At 38.5% G+C, this 21647-nt stretch overlaps 1 protein-coding gene across 7 annotated transcripts in view; it reads left to right on the forward strand.

Moving 5' to 3' along the window:
- PCNT (pericentrin) overlaps positions 1 to 21647 on the forward strand; it is a 73728-nt gene that overhangs the window by 19549 nt on the left and 32532 nt on the right. For 2 of the 7 annotated variants that reach the window (XM_058839490.1, XM_058839496.1), the window contains exons 11-30: positions 751 to 809; positions 987 to 1161; positions 1764 to 1900; positions 2416 to 2515; positions 3466 to 3498; positions 5041 to 5305; positions 5544 to 5631; positions 6182 to 6398; positions 7284 to 7522; positions 8417 to 8883; positions 10603 to 11179; positions 11814 to 12047; positions 12995 to 13159; positions 14863 to 14997; positions 15516 to 15667; positions 16188 to 16396; positions 16849 to 17075; positions 18323 to 18485; positions 18966 to 19109; positions 19395 to 19433. In XM_058839490.1, coding sequence (XP_058695473.1) covers positions 751 to 809; positions 987 to 1161; positions 1764 to 1900; positions 2416 to 2515; positions 3466 to 3498; positions 5041 to 5305; positions 5544 to 5631; positions 6182 to 6398; positions 7284 to 7522; positions 8417 to 8883; positions 10603 to 11179; positions 11814 to 12047; positions 12995 to 13159; positions 14863 to 14997; positions 15516 to 15667; positions 16188 to 16396; positions 16849 to 17075; positions 18323 to 18485; positions 18966 to 19109; positions 19395 to 19433 — 3825 coding nt within the window. The remainder of the gene's footprint in view (positions 1 to 750; positions 810 to 986; positions 1162 to 1763; positions 1901 to 2415; positions 2516 to 3465; positions 3499 to 5040; positions 5306 to 5543; positions 5632 to 6181; positions 6399 to 7283; positions 7523 to 8416; positions 8884 to 10602; positions 11180 to 11813; positions 12048 to 12994; positions 13160 to 14862; positions 14998 to 15515; positions 15668 to 16187; positions 16397 to 16848; positions 17076 to 18322; positions 18486 to 18965; positions 19110 to 19394; positions 19434 to 21647) is intronic. The other 5 variants (XM_058839491.1, XM_058839492.1, XM_058839494.1 and 2 more) reach the window with 5 other exon arrangements.

The raw sequence follows: 21647 nt of genomic DNA on the forward strand, positions 1-21647 counted from the left end.
ATAGCAATCCTGTTAAGGTGTGTTTTGCCAATGCAACTTAATACCAGTTTAATCCCTAAGTTTTCATTTCCCATGAAAAGACTTGAAATAATGGTTGCATATTATAAACTATTAAATATTATAAGTAACCCTAGGTGACAGTGCTTTGATACTGTGGGAAGGTGGCTAATAGACCTTTACAGGGTTCCTGCAAACCAAAAAAGGGACTGAACAAGAAGCTGGAATTAACTGAGGGAGGAGCTGGAAAGGAAGAATCTATTTGTGTCAGTGATAACTGAGCAGATAGTGGCATCTGTCTTGCAGTCTTTTTTCCTAGACATTTGTAGAAGAAATTTGAAGTTTCTTACCTGCTGCTGCTGTGTGCTACTTCTGTCTTTCTGGAAGTGATTTTGTGCTCATAGTGGTGCGCAGTGAAATGTTAAAATGACATCAATAGTCATTTGAATTTGTACCCTTAGGGTTATTTTTCTTTTTAGTATCACATTCTCTGTAGACTTCAGCAGGCTTTATTAATTAAATTGAACTTCACTTTCTGAGTAGTCTTTGAAGCTGTAAGTTCTAGAATGCTTGTTTTCTAAAGTGAAAGTGAACCAGTGTTCACCTGAAGCAGGTGTGGATGAACTGAGCATCTTGCCCTGATCTAAGCCTGCCCATATAAGAGTTTGATGTTGAAAACTGTAATCTCATCCATATTTCTACTTATAATTTAATATTTTATGTAAATTTATTAATAAGTATTTTATTTCACAGTTGACCAGAGAAAGAAAATAGAATTGGAAATGGAAGACACACATGTCCAGGCATTAGAGGTACAAATTCTGTTCTTTATACAAGGTAAAAATAAAGCTCATTTCAGAAAACAAGAGCTGGTACAAGTCCCAGATCTGCTACACATTTATTGTAAAGGACAAATAAATGGAGAAATAAAACCTTATTAATTTACTAAATGTGTTTGTTTTAATATAATGCATGTCTTACTCTCTTAGACCCTCAAAAGAGACTGGGAATTAGAGTCTGATAGACGTTTAAAAAACATGTGTGAGGAGCTGTCTGAAAAACATGAGACTGAGATGATCGCACTGCAGAAATCTCTGGAAATGGATTTGGAAAAAGTCAGAGCAGAGCTGGGGCTTCTTTCTGTTGAGAATGTACAATCTAAAAGTAAGTGTCATGGTCTGGGAGGCAGCTGTTTTATTGAATAGTGACATAGCTAAGTGATTTTACAATATGTATAAAAGCAAATACAAGATGTATTTATGTAGCCTTATTTAAAACCTGGGATGATGGCATAAGACTGTCTAGACAACAGGTTGTAAATGAAAAGCTGTTTAAAACATGGATATCATTGTTGCATTTTGATTTCCACAGAGTATGAGATGTAAGGTGAATATTAAAGGGAGGTGCTGTTTTGCTTCCATCTGAAAACCTGTTTTGACAGTTGCTGAGTTAATAAAAAATGTGATTAATATTAATAGAAGCCTTTTCTAACAAAAAAAAATTGCATTTGGATTGTGAATAGTTAAGGCTTAATGGGACAAATGGTTGTCTCTTGGCTAACTGACAGTGTGGGATGCAGAGAACTACAAAGCAGTGCATGGAAATGTTTGACTTTCAAATAATTTACTGTTCTCAAGCATTTCTGTGATTCCCTAAAAGTTAGTGCTTAAGCTAGAGACACGCGTTCCTATTTTTGTTGCACAGAAGCTGTACAGGCTGTTCATTAACTGGGATGACAGAGTAACAGAACTAATTTTTAATTTTAGTGAAATGTGTAGAATTGGAGAGGCAGCACCAGTTAGCTATCACAAAATTACAAGAACAGCTGCAGTCTGAACATAACCAACTCCTAGAAGATATAAAGATGAAAAGCCAAGAAAAGGAACAGGAGCTTCAGAAGGAGGTAAATTACATTTCTTTAGTTGTTTAGAGTAGTTGATTACTCTTTATGCAATGAAAACTAGACCATATACATATCATTTGGGTGACCTGTTTGTATTTAGGGATGTTATTGAAAAATCAAAATGAATCATGAAGCAGGTAAATACTGAGTTTCCACAGGAGTTCAAAACCTATGGAGTGCAGTTGCCTTTGTGCCATTTGGTGTCATCACTTCCTCTGTATTTATATTCCTAATTTTCTGGTTCTCACATTTTGTTTTTGTCTGGCTAATATCTTATTTTCTTGCCAGTGAAGATAATTATGACCTCAGGAACACATTCTTCCCTCTGAGAGGAGTGTAATAGTTAAGAGATGCTGCTACTGAGGTCTTATACTGTCAGGAGCTGAGAGTGGTGTTGTCACTGTTTCCACCTATTTCTGACAGAAGTGTCTCTTGCATGTAAAATAAATCCTGAAAACAAAATTGTTTGTGGTGGGGTTTTTTTTGTTGTTTTAACATGTTGTTTTTTTTTGTAGCTGGACCAACTTCAGGTCAAGCATGAGCAACTCAAGGCTCAGTCCCAAGAAGAAATCAGGCAGCTTGACAGTACCCGAGCAAATCGACAAGAGCTAAGTGGTATGTTCAAAACTGACACATTTTGGTTTTTGCCTCTTCTTCATACAGAAGTAGACGTTATTGACACAAAATGCTTTTAAACTGTGTACCAGAAGCACACAGGAAGGCCACAGTGTCAGTGCACTGTAGCCCAATGATGTGTCTCTAGATTGAGGTGGGTCAATGTCTGATGACAGGTTCTACAGTGTCAAAAAGCATGGTATGACTGTAGGGAAAAGCTGATTTCTGTGCTTTTCCTTTCCCTTCCCACTCCCTTCCTGCACACTATAAAAATATTAAGTGAGGATTTTCATTGAAATGTCAAATTAAGTATCATGTAACTAAAAACTGGAGAAAATGCTGGTCAGTGCAGTAACATGATCCTATTTGTATTTCTGCTTCAAGACCTTGGTGTATTAAATGAAACATCCAGTTTTGCAGTGTAGTGGTTGGAGATGACATACGCTTTTGAAATAAAATATAGCATCTCATAGATGTGCGTGCACAGACATGTCTAACACATTAAAGAACTTCTGGGGAAAAAAGCCAACAACCTAGAAACCATGACTCTGCCAGTGTTCTCCTTGTGTCGAAACTCTCTCTTGAGGTTTTTGTGTTCTGCTGGGGTAGCTAGAAGAGAAGGCACATGTAACATACTTCAAATACTACTTACAGATTTTCTGAATAATATAACTGTAGGTAGCTTTTGAAGTGTATTAGAGCAACCATTTTCTTTGATTGGTTTGGTCATACACTAAGTAAGTAATTTTTTCTATTAGGCAGACTTTACCTTGACTATTTCATTTTTTTTTGTTTTGATATCACAGAATTATAGTACATAGCACTTCATAGTATTAGCTGGAATTCTTCTCTGTAGATCTAATCTTTAACATTTCACATGTCTTCCCATGTTTCTAATCACTCACAATCCCATTCTTTGGACCCTTTGTGTTTCTCCATCTTTCTCGAAGGTGATGAGACCAGAATGCAGGCTCATGGTCCAGGTGAGGATCTCTTTTGGTGTGTGAGATCTCAAAGGTGTTTTGTTTTACTCTGCTGTTCTTCATCTGAGTGATGATTTGACCATGCATTTGGGTTGATGGTAGGATTTAAATCATAGCAGCTGCATGATGGGGTTGCTGCAGTGGTGTAAGAAGGGCATGCCAGTTCAAAACAACAAAACACTTTTTTGGCTTAATTTTGTGCTAGTAGATTTTGCTGGTTACCCAAAACCTACCTGCATCAGATTGGACTTCCCTTGTCCCTTCTTGTGACTTTATTCCTCTGGTCCCCGTGCCTGGCAGCTTCTCCCTTTGCAAGCCGGCTTGAACCATGGGCTTCACAGAATCATGGAGTGGTTTGAGTTGGAAGGGACCTTAAAGATCATCTTATTCCACCCCTTCCACTGTCCAAGCCTCATCCAACCTGGCCTTGAACACTTATTTCTTCTCAGTGAGAATTTTTTCATGCTGGGAGTGCATTTTCTTGTTTGCTACACAAAACCACATTGTGACAATCAGTTGTGTTACTCCTGGTTGGCATCCTCTGTGTCCATCAATGTTTCTTAAGTTTCTCTTGTGCAACATAAGCAATTGCTTGCCTCCAGGCAAGTTGTTTCTTTTCAAGGAACACCTCCAAGTGTATTTCCCACTTTAGTTGATTCTTTGGGGATTTAACTAACTTGAATTATTTAGAAAGTTGAGTTACTGGGAAAACTTATCTCTCTTGACATTTTTTTCCCCCTTTTTTCCTACCTTTTAACTTCCCAAAATGTTACTGCTGCTTTAATACAGAAGGTGGGGAAGAAATCTCTTGGAGAGCTAATGAAAAGGCTGCAATGCTGGCCATTGTTCTCACTCTCTGGAAGGAGGGCAGCCTTGGTAGCTGCTTTTCACTTGCATTCCTGTTTTATTGATTGATTCTTTTAACCCAGACAGTTCAGCCCCTGAGCACACAATGAGCAGCAAACCCATTAAAGTAATCCAGAATTGATTTTATTTTCCTTCCTGTGATTTTTGGTTTTCTGCACAGTTTATGCTCAGTTTGGTTTTGTTTGGATAGTTTTGCCTGGAGCAAATTAAATGTTCTTGAATAATTTATTGCTTCTGGGTGCTACAACAGCAAGCAGGTGTGAAGATTAAGCAATAGTGCAGGACTCTGCTTGTTACCAGCCTAGTCCTGCACTGCAAGAAAACAATGAGACCTAACATTGTGCTGGTGATTTTGATTCTTAGCGTGTGAATGGTTTCTCTGAATGTACTGTAACTGAGAATGTTTTCAGAGGAAGGAGTTCTTGTCTTTCAGAAATACATTTTTCTTATCTCATTGCTATTTCCAGTAAATGGCTCTTACTTCAACCTGTGATCTCTGCCTTCTGTGAGTCCCATTGAGAAGGAAGTGGCTTGTGGTGTTTTTAGGGGAAATATTAATGGGGCAATGCCATTCCTAAACCACTGACACTCTGCAACTAAATCTAATCTTCACAGAATCACTTAGCTTAAAGATATATATTCTTAGTGTTAGTGTTGGTTTTGCCTCCATTCCAGAGCTAAAAGAGCAGCTCCTGGCTCGAGCATCACAGGTAAAGGAAATAGAGTGTTTAAAACAGGAGTTTGAACAGCAGCGTCAGCAGAGAAACAAGGAGCACGAAGCTGAATTGGAACAACTGAGACTTTATTTTGAAAACAAGTTAATTGTTGCTGAAAAAAACTACAAAGAGGAATTGACTTTGTTGCATCAGAGACCGCAAGAACTGAAGGACTATTCACTGTCGGAGTTGGAAATGAGTCAAGATCAAGTAGGGGATATCAGGTGATCTGTTCTTTTCCTTTCATTTTGTGACAGCATGCTTCCATTTTCTTTTTGTTTATCATAAAAGATGATGTTAGTATCTAAATCTATTGGGATTGAGTATTAGGTCATGGCCCAGTCCTGAACAGTTGTTATAGTTGCTCTTTGCTTGCTTTCAGTACTACACCATAAGTCATCAAGTAAATTTAACTGAATTCATGACATATCACAGCCTTAAACTTTAAAACCCTTTTCTCAGTTCTTCTGTCACACTTTTTGAAGAGTCTGCTGAGAAAGAGAGAAGTGGTGCACTTGGTCAGCTAAACCAACAGCTTGAACAACAACAGGTAGGATTTTTGCTATATTTTAAGCTGTACTGTTCTTCACATGACCTGTACGATAACTGATGTCTGATTCCTAGCTCTTACAAAGAGTAAACTAATTTCAGATGTTTAGTAGGGCTTAATTATTTTTGACAGGAATGTTGTAAATTACCATCTTTAAATAGCTCTCAGCCTCAGAGAAGCTGTGGAGTAGTACAGCTGAAACAGTGCTTTGTAATTTTGTATGGTGTTTGGATTATCCTGTGCTGTTAGGAGCTTATCAGTTCTTCTACACAAGTGCAGAATTCATGGTGTTTCTCTTTTCTGTAGTTCTGGTAATTGAGTAATTGTGGCTGTCCTTGTTCTCTTCAAGCCAAGATGCTAATTTGGTCCCTCTTAAATTTATGCCCCTATTTTCATGCACCTGGCTGTGACTGAAGATCTCAACATTTTTGCTCAACTTATCTCAAGTTGACTATGAGTTTGGAAAAGGAATTTTCCTTTCTCTCATTGAAAGGTTCTTATCATGGTTTTTAGAAGCTAAAGATCTCTACCTAACACTTTATTTCTGTAGGAAGAACTTGCCTGTTTGCAGCTACAGCTTACAGAACAACACAAGCATGAATTGGATTCCTTAAGATCCTCCCTTGCACTTCAGTATAAAGAGGACCTGATGAAAATGAAAATGGATCTGTCAGACAAATATGTAACAGAAATTGAGGCCATGAAAAGAAAGCATTGTCTAGAACTTGAGCAGCTCCGTGCCCAGCTTTCAGAAGAACATTCTAAAGGTAGGATGGCCTGAGAGACTGGGATGGCAAACAGTAAGTTGCTTGTTTGGCTTATATTTTTCTTTAAACACGCTTATCTGAAGAAGTTTTCAACTTATTAGTTTACCCTAAACTATGGGGAACATTGAGCAGATGTTAATCCCTTTTGTTGAGCACTTATGGGCATGTTGAGTTGCACTTCAGAAGATTTGGTGACCTGAAGTTGTTTAGTCTGTAGTAAAAACTACTAGAACTGTGGAACAGTTGCTAAAAGGAATTGTTCAGGTTTCCATTTCTGGTGCCTAGAAGGGCACTGTCATACAAACATTTGGACTAACAATACATAACTTGGCTAATGTGACACACATGGTTATAATTGTATTCCACTGTATATTGGTTAAAAGGATTAGTAAAGCTTTTTAAATTTGCAGTTACAATTCTTACCTTGAATTATTTATTTTTAATACTAGAAAGACTATCAAAACTGCTTAAATAAGAATGTTTAGAGATTTGTCCCCTGACTTCCAGGGAAATGCCTTGTATAATATGATGTGCAAAAGAGAAGATAAAACTTCCATAAATCTGTCATTACATTGCCCATAAAGAAAGTTTGCTCCTCTGGCTGTTGCAGATAAGGAGGGAGGTCGTGCCACAAGTTTTATGATTATTTCTCTGTGTGTTAATACTGGTAAATTCCCAAGGCAGTGATAAAATGGAACAGAATATATAAAATAATCCAGCTAAGGGATTCTCCTTGTCCTGTAGTTAGCATGGCTACTGTTAAATTGCACAGCTGACAACATTCAGCTTTATTTCTGTGCATCAACAGGAGCTGTTGAAATAAATTCCAGAATGTCATTTTATTGTCTGGCTTGGATTTTTGTCTTAGTTTTTTTTTCCTTCCAGAAATCACCAAGCTGTGTCTCCAGAGTGCTCAAGATGTAGCATGTCAGGTTGAGATAGAGGTGGCTGAGCGAGTGTCTGTGTTGGAGGAAGAGCACAAAGCCAAGCTCGCTCTCTCCAGCTCTGAGAAACAGCGTATTGCAGAGCTCTCAGAGGAAATAAGGCATTTAAAGGAAGAGATTATAAAACAAAAAGATTTTTCTGAGCAAAATGAAAAGCATCTGAAAGAAGAAATGGAAAAGGTAATTTGTACTACAGAACTGTTTTGTGTAGAGTTGGGCAAGCTCCAGCCTGGTGGGAAGGCCAAGGGAGGGGAAGGCAGCACTTGCATTTAGAAGTCCCTGGTTTGGGGATAGTAGCTAAACTTTAAATGTACTTGCCTGGATAGACACAAATGTTGGAATACATTTCTGTTTTGGTGTACCTCTTGTACCTCAAAGTCTTAGAGCTGAGACAATCATACACACTACCATCACTCTTACATGTTAAGTCAGCTGTTCAATCTGAGAATAAACTTAGATTGGATGTTAATCCCTTGCTTATATTGTTGCATATTTGAATGCTTGTGAGAATTAGAAGGGTGAAGCTCTTATTTATCAAGTCTTCCTTTCCACCCTTTTTAAAGAGCCATGAATCCTTTTCCAGGCTTAGAAATTGATGGAGAAAGCTGGAGAGTCTTTTTTTGCCTTCTGTCACTGAGCAATCATTTGCTGCTTTGGCTTCTGTTTTTATGTTACACGCTTTTTATGTGGCTTTTAAAAGAAGTTTAAAAAGGATTTTTATTCATGCCTAATATAAACACCTAAGATGCCCATAGCTGTGTAAGTTGAACACCTGAAAAGAAGATAAACAACCTCAAGAAAAGTCAACATAGAGTACCATATTAATTCTAGAATTCTGCCTTAATTTTTTCTTATCTTAATAACCCAAATTAATTCTTAATAATGCATTGAATTTAATGCATAATGTCAGTTTATAAATTTAGTTATTTCAGCCTTACTTTCGTTAGGAAGGGTTACTTCACTACAAGAATTCAATGTTTCCAAGACCTTAAATACCTGAGAGTGTTCATTTCATGCACTTCAGTTTGGTTTTGGTGGTTTATTCTTTTTTCTTTTAAATAATTGTCTTCACAGGTAAAATATAAAATTGCTGAGGATCACAAAAATGAATTAAGAGAAGAAGTCCAGAAAATAGAGAATATGTACAAAGAAAAAGAGAAGAAATGGCAGTGTGAAAGTGAGGCCCAGAGAATCCTAGCAGAAGAGAAGTTATCGCTATTGCACATAGAACTGCAAACCAGAGCAGAATCTGAGAAGCAGAACTTACAGAAACAGTTTGAACTCCGTGAAGCTGAAATGATTCAGCTTCAAGATCACCAAGCTGCCAAAATTCTAGAGCTAGAAAAGCTGGTGAAGGAGCAGCAAAACAACTTGCAGCAGCTGGAGGACAGCCTTGCAGGTGCCCAGGCTGTGCAGAAAGCTCAGCAGCAATATGAAGCTGACCTGGAGGCAGTCAAAGCTGTCATGGCAAAAGAAATGGAAAAAGCAACACTCAGCCTGCAGGAAGAATGTGCACTGAAACTCCTGGAAGCCCAAAACAAGTAAGTTTCCCTTAGAAGCTCGCTTGTTGTTTTGTCTTATTTTAAACTTAGTGAGAGTGCAAGGTAATCACTTGATGGCACTATCTGACTTAGATATGTAAAGCTGCTGTCCCAGGGAACAGCACTGCTGTCTGTTACCATCTGCTGTAGATTTTGCTTTGTGTAAAGGCATTTCATCTAGTCTAGCAAATAAAATGTAGTCAGGTTTTGCCTGTTAGGAGTTACAGCAGAGATGGAAATCATAGACCAGCCTTCAAAGAGAAGCGTGACAGGATATATAAGTGTGTTACAGCCTGTGCCACAACGAGATCCCAGAGGATGACCTGTGTCACTCAGCCTGGAGCACACCGTAGGAAATGCTGGTGATTTAAGACAAAGGGATGGATTCTCGTTTGATACTCCAACAGCTGGTTTATTGAACACAGCCACAAACAGGTTCAGGGATGAGAACAAGAACTGGTCTGAGGGCTCAGGGTTAAATGGGGGTAGAAAGGGTGCATCTGATGGTCAAGGGCTAGTAGGGATAAAGGGAAGTGGTGCATGGGAGTGGCTAAAGGTTGGGAGAGCCAATAGGACAACAAGGGTGGAGTTCTGCAGGAAAACAGAGCCAGTGGGGGTTAAGGGAAGGAAGAAGATTACAGGAAATTTACATAAATGGCAAATGGGGGCTGAACGAGGGTGATACCAATTTCCACAAACCACTAGAACACCAGAACCCAATAGGAACTAACGTGTGGCTGCAAAAAACCCTGAGAACAAGGTTTTCCCCACCCTAATCTAGAGGGGTGTCTCTCCAGGGTCAAGGCACTTGGGCCTCCACATAAGCGGAAAAATTCTCTGTTTTTAAACAATTTGAATGAATGTAAACAAGCTTTTCCTGGTGAATTAAACTTGTGCTAACCATTGAATGCTGAGGTTAATGGGGCCCCCTTTGGTATTCTTTAGTTCTGAAACTACTGTTTTTCTTCCCCTTCCTACACCTGTTGTTTCAAGTGAATTAAGGGAAGTAAACAACCTCATGTTGGTATTTGCATGCTTTGCTTCAAATTTATCCCTTCTTCCCTTCCCAAAAATATGTTCACAGAACAAGACTGGAGAAATAATGACTGTAAGTAAACACTGAAAGCAGCAACTTAACTTTTAGATAACTTTTTTTTCAGTTATTGGTGTGCATGCAAAAATCCTGTAGTTACTGATTGCAGTAAATGGCAGTACTTCAGATCCTAAATTTTCTGCATCAAGCTTTAAGCAGAGCTCAGCTGGGTTTGGAGGAGCCCCCAAGTATCCAACATACATCTCCACAGTGATTTTATGTCTGTCTTTACCAGATGTTTTTAGAGGTGTTTGTTATGACAGTTCATTTATCTGCAGATAACACACTTGAGATGTAGCAATGTATACACCATGAGATACTGTCACGTTAGTATTTCTCAAACATGTTGGGCTCTATTTGTAAGTTAGTAGGAGTGCCAGGTTGTCTAATAATAACCAGATACTCCCAGGTGACATTGCAGAAAGCTTTAATTATGTGGCTATGAAATCATTGTTGTTGCTTGCTTTGAATTTATTTCTCTATTTGAAGCATCAAATAAAACTTGTGGAGGTTAAGTGCGCTCTATTTATTTTCCTTGGATTATTATTTGTTAGCTCAATCATTTAAAAAAGAAAAACAATGCCTTTTTTGACAATAGCTTCTTAATTTTCTTGGAAATAATACAGGTTTATGGAGGAACACAAAGCAGTGACTCAGAAATTTACAACTGAGCAAGAGATTCTTCTCCAAAAGCTGAAAATGAAACATGTGGATGAGCTGGAACTCCAAAGTCAGCAGTTACAGGAGAAGCATAAGCAGCAAATTTTGTCTCTGACAGCTGATTTTCAGGCAAAACACCAAGCTGAAATTGAGACACTTAAATCTACACTGGAAAGTAAACAGCAGATTCAGCTTGAAAGTTGTGTTGCTGAACTACAGACAAAGCATCAGGCCCAAATTGATGAGCTGGAGGTTAAACACTTATCAAATCTGGATTCCTTGGAGTCTTCCTACCTATCTGAAATTCAGAGTGTAAGAGATGAACACAGTTGGGCTCTGGAGAAGCTGCAGCTGCAGCACAGGGAGCAGCTTCAAGAGCAGGATAAAATGCATCAGGCACAACTACTTCAGGAGGTTGAGATGCTGAAATTAAAGCATGCTGAAGAACTTCAACTTATCCAAAATAATTTGAAAATTGAGCTAGCTACTGTTAATATGGAAAAGCTGAAAACCATGGCTCTTGAAGCAGAAGAAGCTCATAAGGTGAGTCAGAAAGAAAACCCAGCACAGGAGGTGAAATTTCATGACACATTGTGTGGGATCACCTTTTCCTATCTTCTTGGGGGATATTTTCACAATGTCTTTGTGCCAGCACAGACACATTTTATGTGGCCATATTATGAGCTGAAACAGGAAACTCCAGCTGAAAATTAAATCCATCTGTTGCTTCCTGCCCCAAATGCTCAGTCTAATGAGTTTTCTATATCATTTGTGGAAAAGGTACAAATGAGATATATCTTTTAATGTTTTTAAGATTGGAGGGTCTTCATTTTGTGGCTCAGACCTTCTCTCCCTGGTAGAGCTGTTGTGTAAGTCTTCAGAAAGTGATTAGACCAAAGCAAATGCAATTTTGGAGGTTAAGTTACACCTCTAGGAATCTAAAGATCTTTCTGAATAAGTAAGGATTTACAAAACTTACACTAGATAAGAAAAATAAACCCATTTAAATGCTTTAGAGAGTATGTATATGTATGTGTGCTCATCCTTCATGAAACAATATTGTTCATGTTTACTTTAAAAGCTTTGATACAGCAGGGCATGTGCTTGACAAATGGGTTGCAAAGATATTTATACTTGCTTTTTTTCCCTCCCCTTTTTTAAATTAATGCTTACACAGGATGATCTGAACACAGCTCTTCGAAATCAAAGGCAGTTGCTGGAAGAAGAAAAATGTCTGGCTCTGGATCTGTTACGTGAAGAAGTGCTGCAGATGGAGGAAAAGCACAAGAGAGCACTCAAAGAGCTTCAGGACCTTCATGAGGCAGATATTAGGAAACATAAGGAAGAGTACTCCATGGAGTTGGAAAAAGAGCTAGGGAAACTAAAAGCACAGCATGAACGTGAGCAAGAGGTCAGAATGCTGCTAACACCTAAACTCAAAACAATCCATGTTTTATCATAAAGTAAATTCAATATTATTAAGCTTTGAAATAAGGCTGTATATCTAGATGGTTTTAGAATTTTTTTGATAGTGTCAGTAGTAAGAGGATATATTCTGACTACTGCGGATGCACGCAGCAGCTAGCGTTACATATTGCACTCATATAGTAGGAAAAGTCACAAACAAAATGAGCTTTATCCAGTTATAACCACAGAACACATTAAGTTAAAACATTACTACTAACTTTTGCTTTTTCACTTACTAAATTGAAAATTTGATACTGTTCGAAATAACGCTTAAATCACTTTTAGAAGAGTAGATTGCCAGGGGAGGAAGTTTCATTAGTTTCCTGGGATGTTCTAATGGTTATTCAGTCTTCAAGTGCATCATCCTAGGAAAAGGATTTGTCTATCTGATGACTACAGTGACTCTTCTTAGAGAAAATAATAGCATAAAAAACCCAAAAATCTCTCAAACCTTTCACTGTTGTATCCCAGGATAATTGCACTAAATAGAGATGTGTAATGTTTGTTCCCATTTGAACAAGGGAAATCACATCTTGACAAAATATGCTGTCTCTGTGTTTCTCTCCCCCTCTTCCCTCTTTATTTTTTTAATTTCTTTTAGGGAAGTGTCTGTTGGAAAGAGTAAGTCCGAAATACTTTGTTGGTCTGACCTGGTGGCCTCATGAATACAGGAGATACTTGATACCTAATGCCTGGTTGTTTCTTATCTATTTTTATCAACCTGCTTTTCTCTATACTCAGTGTGATGATAAATGACAGCCCTGTATGACCTTGAAGATTGTGAATGTACACTCAGAATTTGGTTTAGCTTGGTCAGTTTAGTTTGGTTTCATCTTTTCCTTAATTCTAACACTGTGGCTAAAATATTTTATCTTCCTTCCTTGTCTGCAGCTGTATGCTTCTGCATCAGCCTCTGAAGTAGAATCTGTGAGAACAGCTCTTCTGGCTCAATTTGCGGAGGTAAAATTGAAGCAGCAGCTTCAGTTCCAGGAGGAGATTGAGCTGTTGAAGTGTCAGTCAGAGGTGCTGCTGGAACAGCAGATTGCACAGCTGAAGGTAGGCTCTGGTGAAAATGTGCTTCTGAGTATGCACTGGGAGTGTGTTTCACTGAAAAAGAACAATTGGTGTAAGATTTTTGTTCTTCAGCCTCTAAAATGACAGTCTGAGTGAGATCTCTCCCATGGTTCACAATGTTAGAACTAGAACAACAGCATTGGAAATAAAGCAGGGTACTGTGGGCAAATGTCTTGTTTAAAAGGGTTGTCTTCAAGTCCTGAACTGGATATGAGGTGTCCTTCAGCTAAAACCAAAAAATCCGTGGAACATGCTCTAAGCAGCATTCCTTGTGTACATGTTCAGTTTGTCATTTGAGACTTTTTCTTCTTAGTGTCTGCAGAGACTGTGCTCTTGGTCTATCATCCCACATCTACTGCACATACTGTGTGTATGTGGCAAAATATTCAGTATTATCTAAGCCTGTACCAAGTGTGTGATGGCAGTCAGATACTTTGTCTATGTCTATGAGATACTTTGTTGATATTCTTGTTGTTAATCTCTGCTTTCATTGATTCACCATGATAAACATCATGATAAGCATTTTCAAGATGTTTCCTGCCTCTGGCCCTGTGTGTAGTCCTGATCACTATTTCACCTCTCTCTGGCTGTTGCAGCTGACTTTTGAAATAGAGGGCACAAATGTATCCTGAAAAATTGTTGCAGGTTATTTGGCACTGCTGTCCTCAGCTGAGCCCCAGCCTTCAGCCCACAAAAGCTGAGACTGAACTGAGTGTCATGCAGAAACTCCAGCAATTATCCCTGTTTTTTTTTGTTTTTCTCTTTATGCTGCCTTAATTAGCATTTGTGACACCAGAAACTTCACTTTTTGTTGAAACTTTTCCAAGGCTAATTCTCCTGCTGGTACAGCTGACTATAGATTCAGTTGGGTTTTTTTGCCTCATGAGCTTGATGACCAGTGTTTTGTCTCAGGAGAGATTGGCTGGATCTCTTTGCATTTGTCAGACTGAGCTGTATTGTGGGCTGATACAGGTTTTTACAATAAGCCTTTCCCTTCCCACTCCCCTGTGCTGATTATGCAGTTGTCTTCAAGCCAACATGTTCCCTTGGTTTCTTCCCTCTGCCTCCCCTAGCAGATTTGAGGTATTCAGAATTGTTGTCTGTGCTCTGACATACTCTCTAAGTGCTTCTGAGAAGAACAAGCAGGCTACTTCAGAGATTTTGTCCACAAATGCCATGTTCTAGGTCAAGGAAAGTCATCCTACCCCTTTGTGTCAGCTCATTTTTACCTTCCTAACTGCTGGAGCATGGGACAGACTGGCTCAGGATTCATGTCAGCTTGGGTCTGCAGGTCTTCTGCTCTGAAGTCTTATTTCTTGCCATGGGGGAAAGCTGTTTTCTTGACTTACCAATGTAAAAAAGAGGTGAAAAAATTCATGTTGGAGTGTATTGGTGTTCATAGATAAAATTGTGCCTCATCAGTGATGAGTACAGAGGAACAGTTACTGCCCTGGTTCTGCTGGCCACATTATTTTTGATTTTGATCACAGTTTCAGTATAATTTTGTTGTTTGGAAGTGTTGATGTCTAAGTTACTGCTTATTATTCTGAAAGGCAGAATGTGTACTTCTAAAGAATACAGAAAAAGTACAGGGGATATTTGAGGATTTTTGGGAGGGTGGTAGTGGTGGTGTTTGGGCATTTTTTTCTTCTCTCACTAAATCCAAGTATATATGATTTATGCAGGATGAATTTGAAGCTGAAAAAAAGGACAAGGAGCAGATGTTGATTCAGGAGAGGGAGAAGGCACAGGCTGCTCACCAAAAGGAACAAGAAATGTTATCAGCTCAACTGCAGGAAAAGGCAGCAATAATTATCCAGGTGTGGAGAAATTACTTCAAATTTAGATTTTAAATGTGTTTTTGGGGTTATATTTTAGAGGGACTGCAGGTTTAATTATTGTGGTATATTAGACTAGGGGAAAACAGAGTAATGCTAAGAGTTTCCTGACTGGGAATGCATTACTCTTTCCAGCTCTTCTTGTAGGACTTGATGAGTGTTGAGAATGTTGGCATGGGAACAGAATGCTGTTCTGTCTTTGCAGTTTTCTCCCAAATAGATATTTTGACTTATTTGCTTAGCTTACTTATGAGACAGAGTTTCTAGCAAAATGGCAGTAATTTGTTTGGCAGCAAATTCTGGAGGTGGGTGTGGGCATATACGTCCAAATACGTATTTTTATTTATATGTAATCATATGCTTTAATCTGGTATAGGTATCATCTGAACAAATAAATATAGGGAGATAAGTAATCTTCTAGAAACTTGTTTTCAGGTAGAGTTTCTAAAGCAAAGTTTAAGCAAAATTGTTGACTTTGTGTTGTTACTGTATTTCCACAGCTGGAAGAGAAAGTGGCATCTTTAAAGCATGAGATAGGGGAGACCAACTCTGAACTGGAGACACTCCTTCAGCGGCGGGATAGGGAAAACCAAGAAGGAGGAAATTTGGTAGCCCTCTTGAGGTCTGATATTGAGCAGTCCAAGGAGGAAAGGTCTGTTCATCTTTGGTTACATAATTCTTAGTGCTTGGAGTTTTTTTGTTTGCTTGTTTCCTCACTTCTCATAAAGAAATCAATAATTAGACAAAACTAAGCCAGCTCAAAATAGAAGGATGATATATTGCTTTTATTTGCAATTTATTTGAGGTTTTCTAAGTTATCAATCTATTCTGACATTAAGAGCAAGTGGGGTTTTTTTCTTGCTATTTTTCTTTCAGTGTGACAAAGACTTTGGTGTTTTGGAGTTTCTGCTATCTTTAATCTTGGAAAAATCTAAAAAAATGGAGAGAGGTTCTGTGACCAAGAGGCTTTCAGATGGAGTGGATTGGTTTGATGTGTCATGGGGATGTGTGGATTAGAGAAGCTGTCACGCTGCATAAGCTTCTAGAATTCTCTCTGTCATCTTTCAGAAACTGGCTTAGTATTAATCTTAAAACTAAAATATTTTCATAAATAGAAATAGAGCTTTCACGTGCGTGCAATTTTTGAAATGTTCAATATGCTTTTGTTCCAGGGAAAAACTGCGTGAATCTTATCAGCACGTTTTGAAGCTGCTTATGGAAGTGGTGAAGGCCACAATAGTTACTGAGGACCTCATCTGTAGCAAGATTGGTCTTGATGACAGCCTGGCTTTTGGAGATTCTAAAGAAACTCAGAGTACTATGGAAGAAATGGGATTCATGCAGTATTTTAAAGCCAAAGAAAACCATCACCTAGAAAAAGGTGAGTACAAAGCAGCAAACCTGGATGTTGTCAATTAAAATACTTGAAAACTGCCTTTTCGTATCCTTTTGTATGGATGAAGATCAAAAAGAGATTCTCTTTTTGCGATGTTTGTGTCTTTCAAAGTTGGTCCACACTTAAGATAGTGTCTACCAGTGTTCTCTCAGTTTAATTCTTTTAATAGTGCAACTACTAAAATGTTGTTAGAAAAACTTGTATAGATTATAGGGCAGGAAAGATGGACTTGGTGAATGCAGAGTTCCAGGTCCTGATGTATGCACAAGATTCCCAAACCATGTGAAAAACCCTCATGATTTTTCAACATTGAGTTTTTGATGTGTCCAAGTTTTCTTCTCATAGTGCATGTCCAGAACCATGTCACTGCCTGATGTCAGTTATCTGGCTGATATTAGTTTTGTGGCTAGCTGTCACTTTCCTGTGTTTTTCAATAGCTTCCTTGTTTTCAGTAGAGGAGCTGCTTGATGAAACTCTCACAGAGCACAACCAGCTGTCTCCAGCATCTGACGAGGTGTCCGAGTTGAGCCAGTACTTATGTGAAAGTGTTTTTGCAAAGCCAGAATCGGTGTGTGAAAGTGAAGAAACAATACAGAAAATCTGTCATCGTTTGCACACTGCAGTGGAGAAACTTCTGGAACTGGTTACAGAGTCAACTAAACAAGTAAAGCTTTTTAATCTGTACAGAGTCAGCCTGGTCTAGTGGACGATGTCCCTGCATATGGCAGGGGTTTGGAACTAGCTGGTCTTTAAAGATCCCTTTCAACACAAGCAGTTTTGTGGTTTTGTGTATAACACTGAAAATGTGAAATCAGTTCTAAGTCTTTTAACACATCCTGTGGGGAGGCAATAAATTGGTCACCTTAAGTAGATCTAAACTAGAATTTAAATTAATTTGGTAACTTCAGGAGACCAGTAGTTTTTTTGAGGAGGTTTTATCATGCTTCACATTGATGGTTTTTCAGTACTGATAAGCAGGTTCAGGAAAATGCAGTCCAATGTCAAAATGTTTTGGGAATATGTAGATAGCAGCAAACAAACGTCCTTGTAATTATATGCTGCTTTAATTCTGACAAAAGAAGATGCACTTAGTATCATAAAAGAGCTTGAATATTTCCATACTGTTTTGTAGTGTTTAGACTGCACATCTGGAGTAGATGCACAAGCACTGTATACATCTGAGGATTTAATTTAGTGTGACAATAATTAGTTTTTTGGGTAAGGAAGTCCCTAATTGAAGAGAAGATGGGAAGGACAAAACATGTCTGAAATTAATCTATTCATCAGGTATTTTGTGAAACCCAGATATGTGTGTCTGTATGAAATGTATATTCACCATCTTCAAAAATCCCTCCTAGAATGAGGTGCATAAATTTACTTTAGGTACTGATGATGGTTCCACTGAGACATAGCTAACTTGTGGTTAAAGCACTTGCCCAAGCCATGGCAGATCTGGGTTCTAGGTGACCCTCATCAGCTGTGATCCAGCATACTTTGCTCACTGGTGGTGTACCTGGGAAACCTGATGATACATGGACTTCTCTGCCTATTAAAGGTGACTGAATCTCTTGAAGAATTCAAGTGTAAGGATGCTTTAAATTTCAAGTGTCTCAGGAAGTGTCAAGCTAAGCAGTTTAGCTAATAGGGAAGTATTTATTTTTATCAGTAGTGAAGAAACATATGTTCCTAAGCAAGACTTTTGGCAAAAATACTGGTATGCAAGGACAGGGATTCACCAAAGTATCCAAAAGTTTTGGGCAAAGTCAGCTTAGTAGTAAAATGAAACTTCAAAATTTGGACCTTAATGCGTAAATGTTATTAAAAATTTGAGAAGCTTTTTGTTGAAATGTCTGCGGTATTACCTTGCATGTGCATCTGAGGTCTGATGCTGGGGAAATTATTCACTTGTAGCTAGAGAAGATGCATGAAAACCATGCACAGTTTGAGGAAGAGTTCAGCCGTTGCAATCGGGAGACCGCCCAGGTGGTGAGTCAGCACCAGGAGCTGATGGAGTGCCTCAGTGAGGAGAGTGAGGCCAAGAACCAGCTGGCACTAGAGCTTCATAAGGCAGAGGGTAAGAAAAGGAAGCTGAGTGAGATTGCAGTGTCATTTACTCAGAGCTTGTCCCTCCTAGTATCTATGATGTGCTTTCTGTTTCCTGGATTTCTTGGGCTCTAAATCTAACATTTGATCTTACTTTCTGGAGATTCTGTTTCTTGAAATGTCAGCCCTCAGCAGAGGATGTGTTGTAAGCTCATCCCAGGCCATCAAAGTTTAATGATCCCCATTTGAATTCTACAGATTTGGAGACACTTTGTGATGTGTCAGCCTCGTAAAGTCTTGATAATCTTAGAATACATTAACTAGTACATTTTATTCCTTGAGATACTTCAAAAGCCTAGCTACAGTATAAATATAAATCATCTTTTAGTTCTTCCTTTTTATCTCACATTCCATTGTTTGGCAAAAACTGTTTACTCATGTTTTCAAGCTGATTTTTTCCCAATAGATGAGTTTGTCTATGGCTTTATTTGCATTCTGACTTGGCTTCCAGGCATTATTGAAGGCTATGTTGCAGAAAAAGCTGCGTTAGAAGAGGCCTTAAACCTGAAAGAGGAATCTGAGCGTCGTCTTGTTGTGGAGCTGGAGAACATGCGGGAGCGCTTCCAGGAGCTAACCCAGGAGCAAGCAATCCTTGGTGAGTAGAATATAGCATTCTTAGTGCAAAACAAAGTTGTCTCCAGTCAGGGGACATTGCAATGTCTTTCAGTCATGGATCAGAGTTTGGCTTGATGACCTAATGAGCAGCTCAGACTGGTACACAGGTGAGAAAGGCAGAAAGCTCTACACATGTGGATCAAGGTCATCAGGAGCTTCGTGGCACAATGAAATGCCTAAAGGTTGGCACAATCTGTGCCAAGAAGATGAAATGGATCACAATGCCCTAATTGTCTTGTACATGTGTCTGTGTTTTGATTTCTAGGAACATCTGTTGCTAATGTAGCACAAAAAGAAGGTTCAGGTTTGTAATGACAAGTGTGGATTTTTTTTTTCTTGCCATGTTGCTGTAACACTGAGTGAATGAATTGATAACTTTTATTTTATTTTAACAACGAGGAATAGTACTTAATAATTAGGCCTGACAGGTTATTTGGTTTATAATTATGTTGGCCAAAAAAAGCTATTACTTCTATGATGCAAAATTAGGAATACTCAATTCAATAATGAATGTTTGAAATGACAAAGATGTTTTGCTGCCATTAGGCTTAAAGTGCATTGTGCCATTGTCTTTGTGTTTGCCAGCTTCATTTTTTTCAAGGGGATGGAGTGGGTTGCAGGCTGGCTGTGAGCTTCTAGTGATACAGAGTGGGCTGTAAATGAGGAAATTAATGAGTAAATGAGTACTCATTTATGTATGAGTAATGAGTAAATTAAGTTAAAGAACGGAGGGAAAAAGAAAAATATTTGAGGTGACATTAAAAACTTGAGCTAAAAACAGTACAGCAAGAACTGAAGGACATCTAAGGCAAATGAGAAAAATGTAACTGAATGGATTGGTACATCGAAAAAAAAGGAAAGCAGAATGGTAGGGAAGGCTAGTAAAGCAATGAAAGAGGAAACCAGAAATAAGCAGGAAGGATTTTGGAAGTCAAGTGCTGTAGTCAAATTTGTAGGTGTCAAATTGAAAGAGAAATTTTTTTCTCCTCCTGAACTGAAGTTTGCATACTGAACTCCTGAGTGGCTAACGTTTAGATCTGATAAATTCATAGTTGCCATGATTGTTTTGTGGTCTACTCAAAATATAATTCTCCTAGTGTTTTTTTATATTGATTTTATTTATACACACATATATATAGTTATGGATTCTTGCATATTCACTCTCTCTTATTTCTGGACTTTTTCTTTTCCCCAGATAGTGTTAGCTGAGTAAACCAAATGACTCAGGTGAATAAAAATTCATGTAGGTAAATTCCTGTTAGATTCAAACAGCTGCACTGAGCTTTCTTACCCCTTACTCTATCTTTATGCCTTCTGTCTATTCAGATCTCCCTCAAACACTATTTTTATTTTAACCTATTTTTGGTATCCAGCTCACTGTCCTGAAATTTGCTGCTGCCCTCTGAATGAGGGGGAATGTAAAACCAAGTTGGTTACAGTGTATTTTGGGATTGACATTCTCCCAAGAGCTGCAGCCCAGCTCTTGCCAGCAGCTTCTCAGAACTTGATCGGTTTTTGCTGCAAGGGCCAAGTCCTGAAATCCATCCCCTTTTCTTCACCCCAGCTATCTGTAGTACTCTTCCTCAGGTTTGAATTTGCTTGTAGAATGTGGGAAAACATGATAAATATAGATCATATTGTTTGGAGTTGATTGGCATGGGCTTATTCCTTGAAAAGCTGACGTCTCCTCCTGTTTTTCATGTGGAGTACTAATGTGAGTAGAATGGCCTTGCTAATTAAAACTTTTTTTGGAATGGAGCTTGGCATTTGCTAATGATTTTGGGAGTCCTAAGGATTGTGCTGGGGCCTTTCTGAAGGGGATTTGCATGATGTGAAGTAGCATTAATAAAATAGGTTTGCCCCTCTAAAGAAACAAATCTGTAAGCTGATAATTTATTGCTGTGTTGCTTGAAATTCTATTTATACACTTGGTGAACATGTGCTTAAAAAAAATAAAATTAAAGACTTTGTCAGACTGTGCTTAGAGGTTTCCAAAATTTGATACATGCTTTCTATGAAATACTGCTGATTCCAGGTAAAATCTGTTTTGCCTAATTATTTTTGTCAATTAATTTGCATTTCTGAGGAGGTGATTGTGACTGTGTATGTCAGCGTTGCCTAATCAGTATTTTGTTCCTCAAAAACACTAGTGTTCCTCTGGAAGCTAAAAAAGAAGCTATCAACCATGTTCCTTAGGATACAGGAGGCAAAATTCTTGTGCTTGTTTTCCCAAATCCTAGTTCTTTTCTTTCAGGGTCTAAATCCGTGACTTTCTTTTGGGTGCCTAAATATGTCTAGCACCTGCCATTGCCCTCCTCTCAGCACCATGTATTAGTAAATACACTGGGGTGCTCTTTTATTCACATTATTCCCATCTCCTGCTTGGCAAAGCACAGCTTTTGGCAAAAGATATTCTCTGTCACGCAGCTATGGCTGGGATTGAATGTCCTAATGGAATTCACACTATTGTTGGGTTTTGTGATTTTTTTTCTGTTGCATCACATGATGGAAATGAGAT

This window comes from Poecile atricapillus, chromosome 5 (genome assembly GCF_030490865.1).
Source record: "Poecile atricapillus isolate bPoeAtr1 chromosome 5, bPoeAtr1.hap1, whole genome shotgun sequence".
Lineage (NCBI taxonomy): Eukaryota > Metazoa > Chordata > Aves > Passeriformes > Paridae > Poecile > Poecile atricapillus.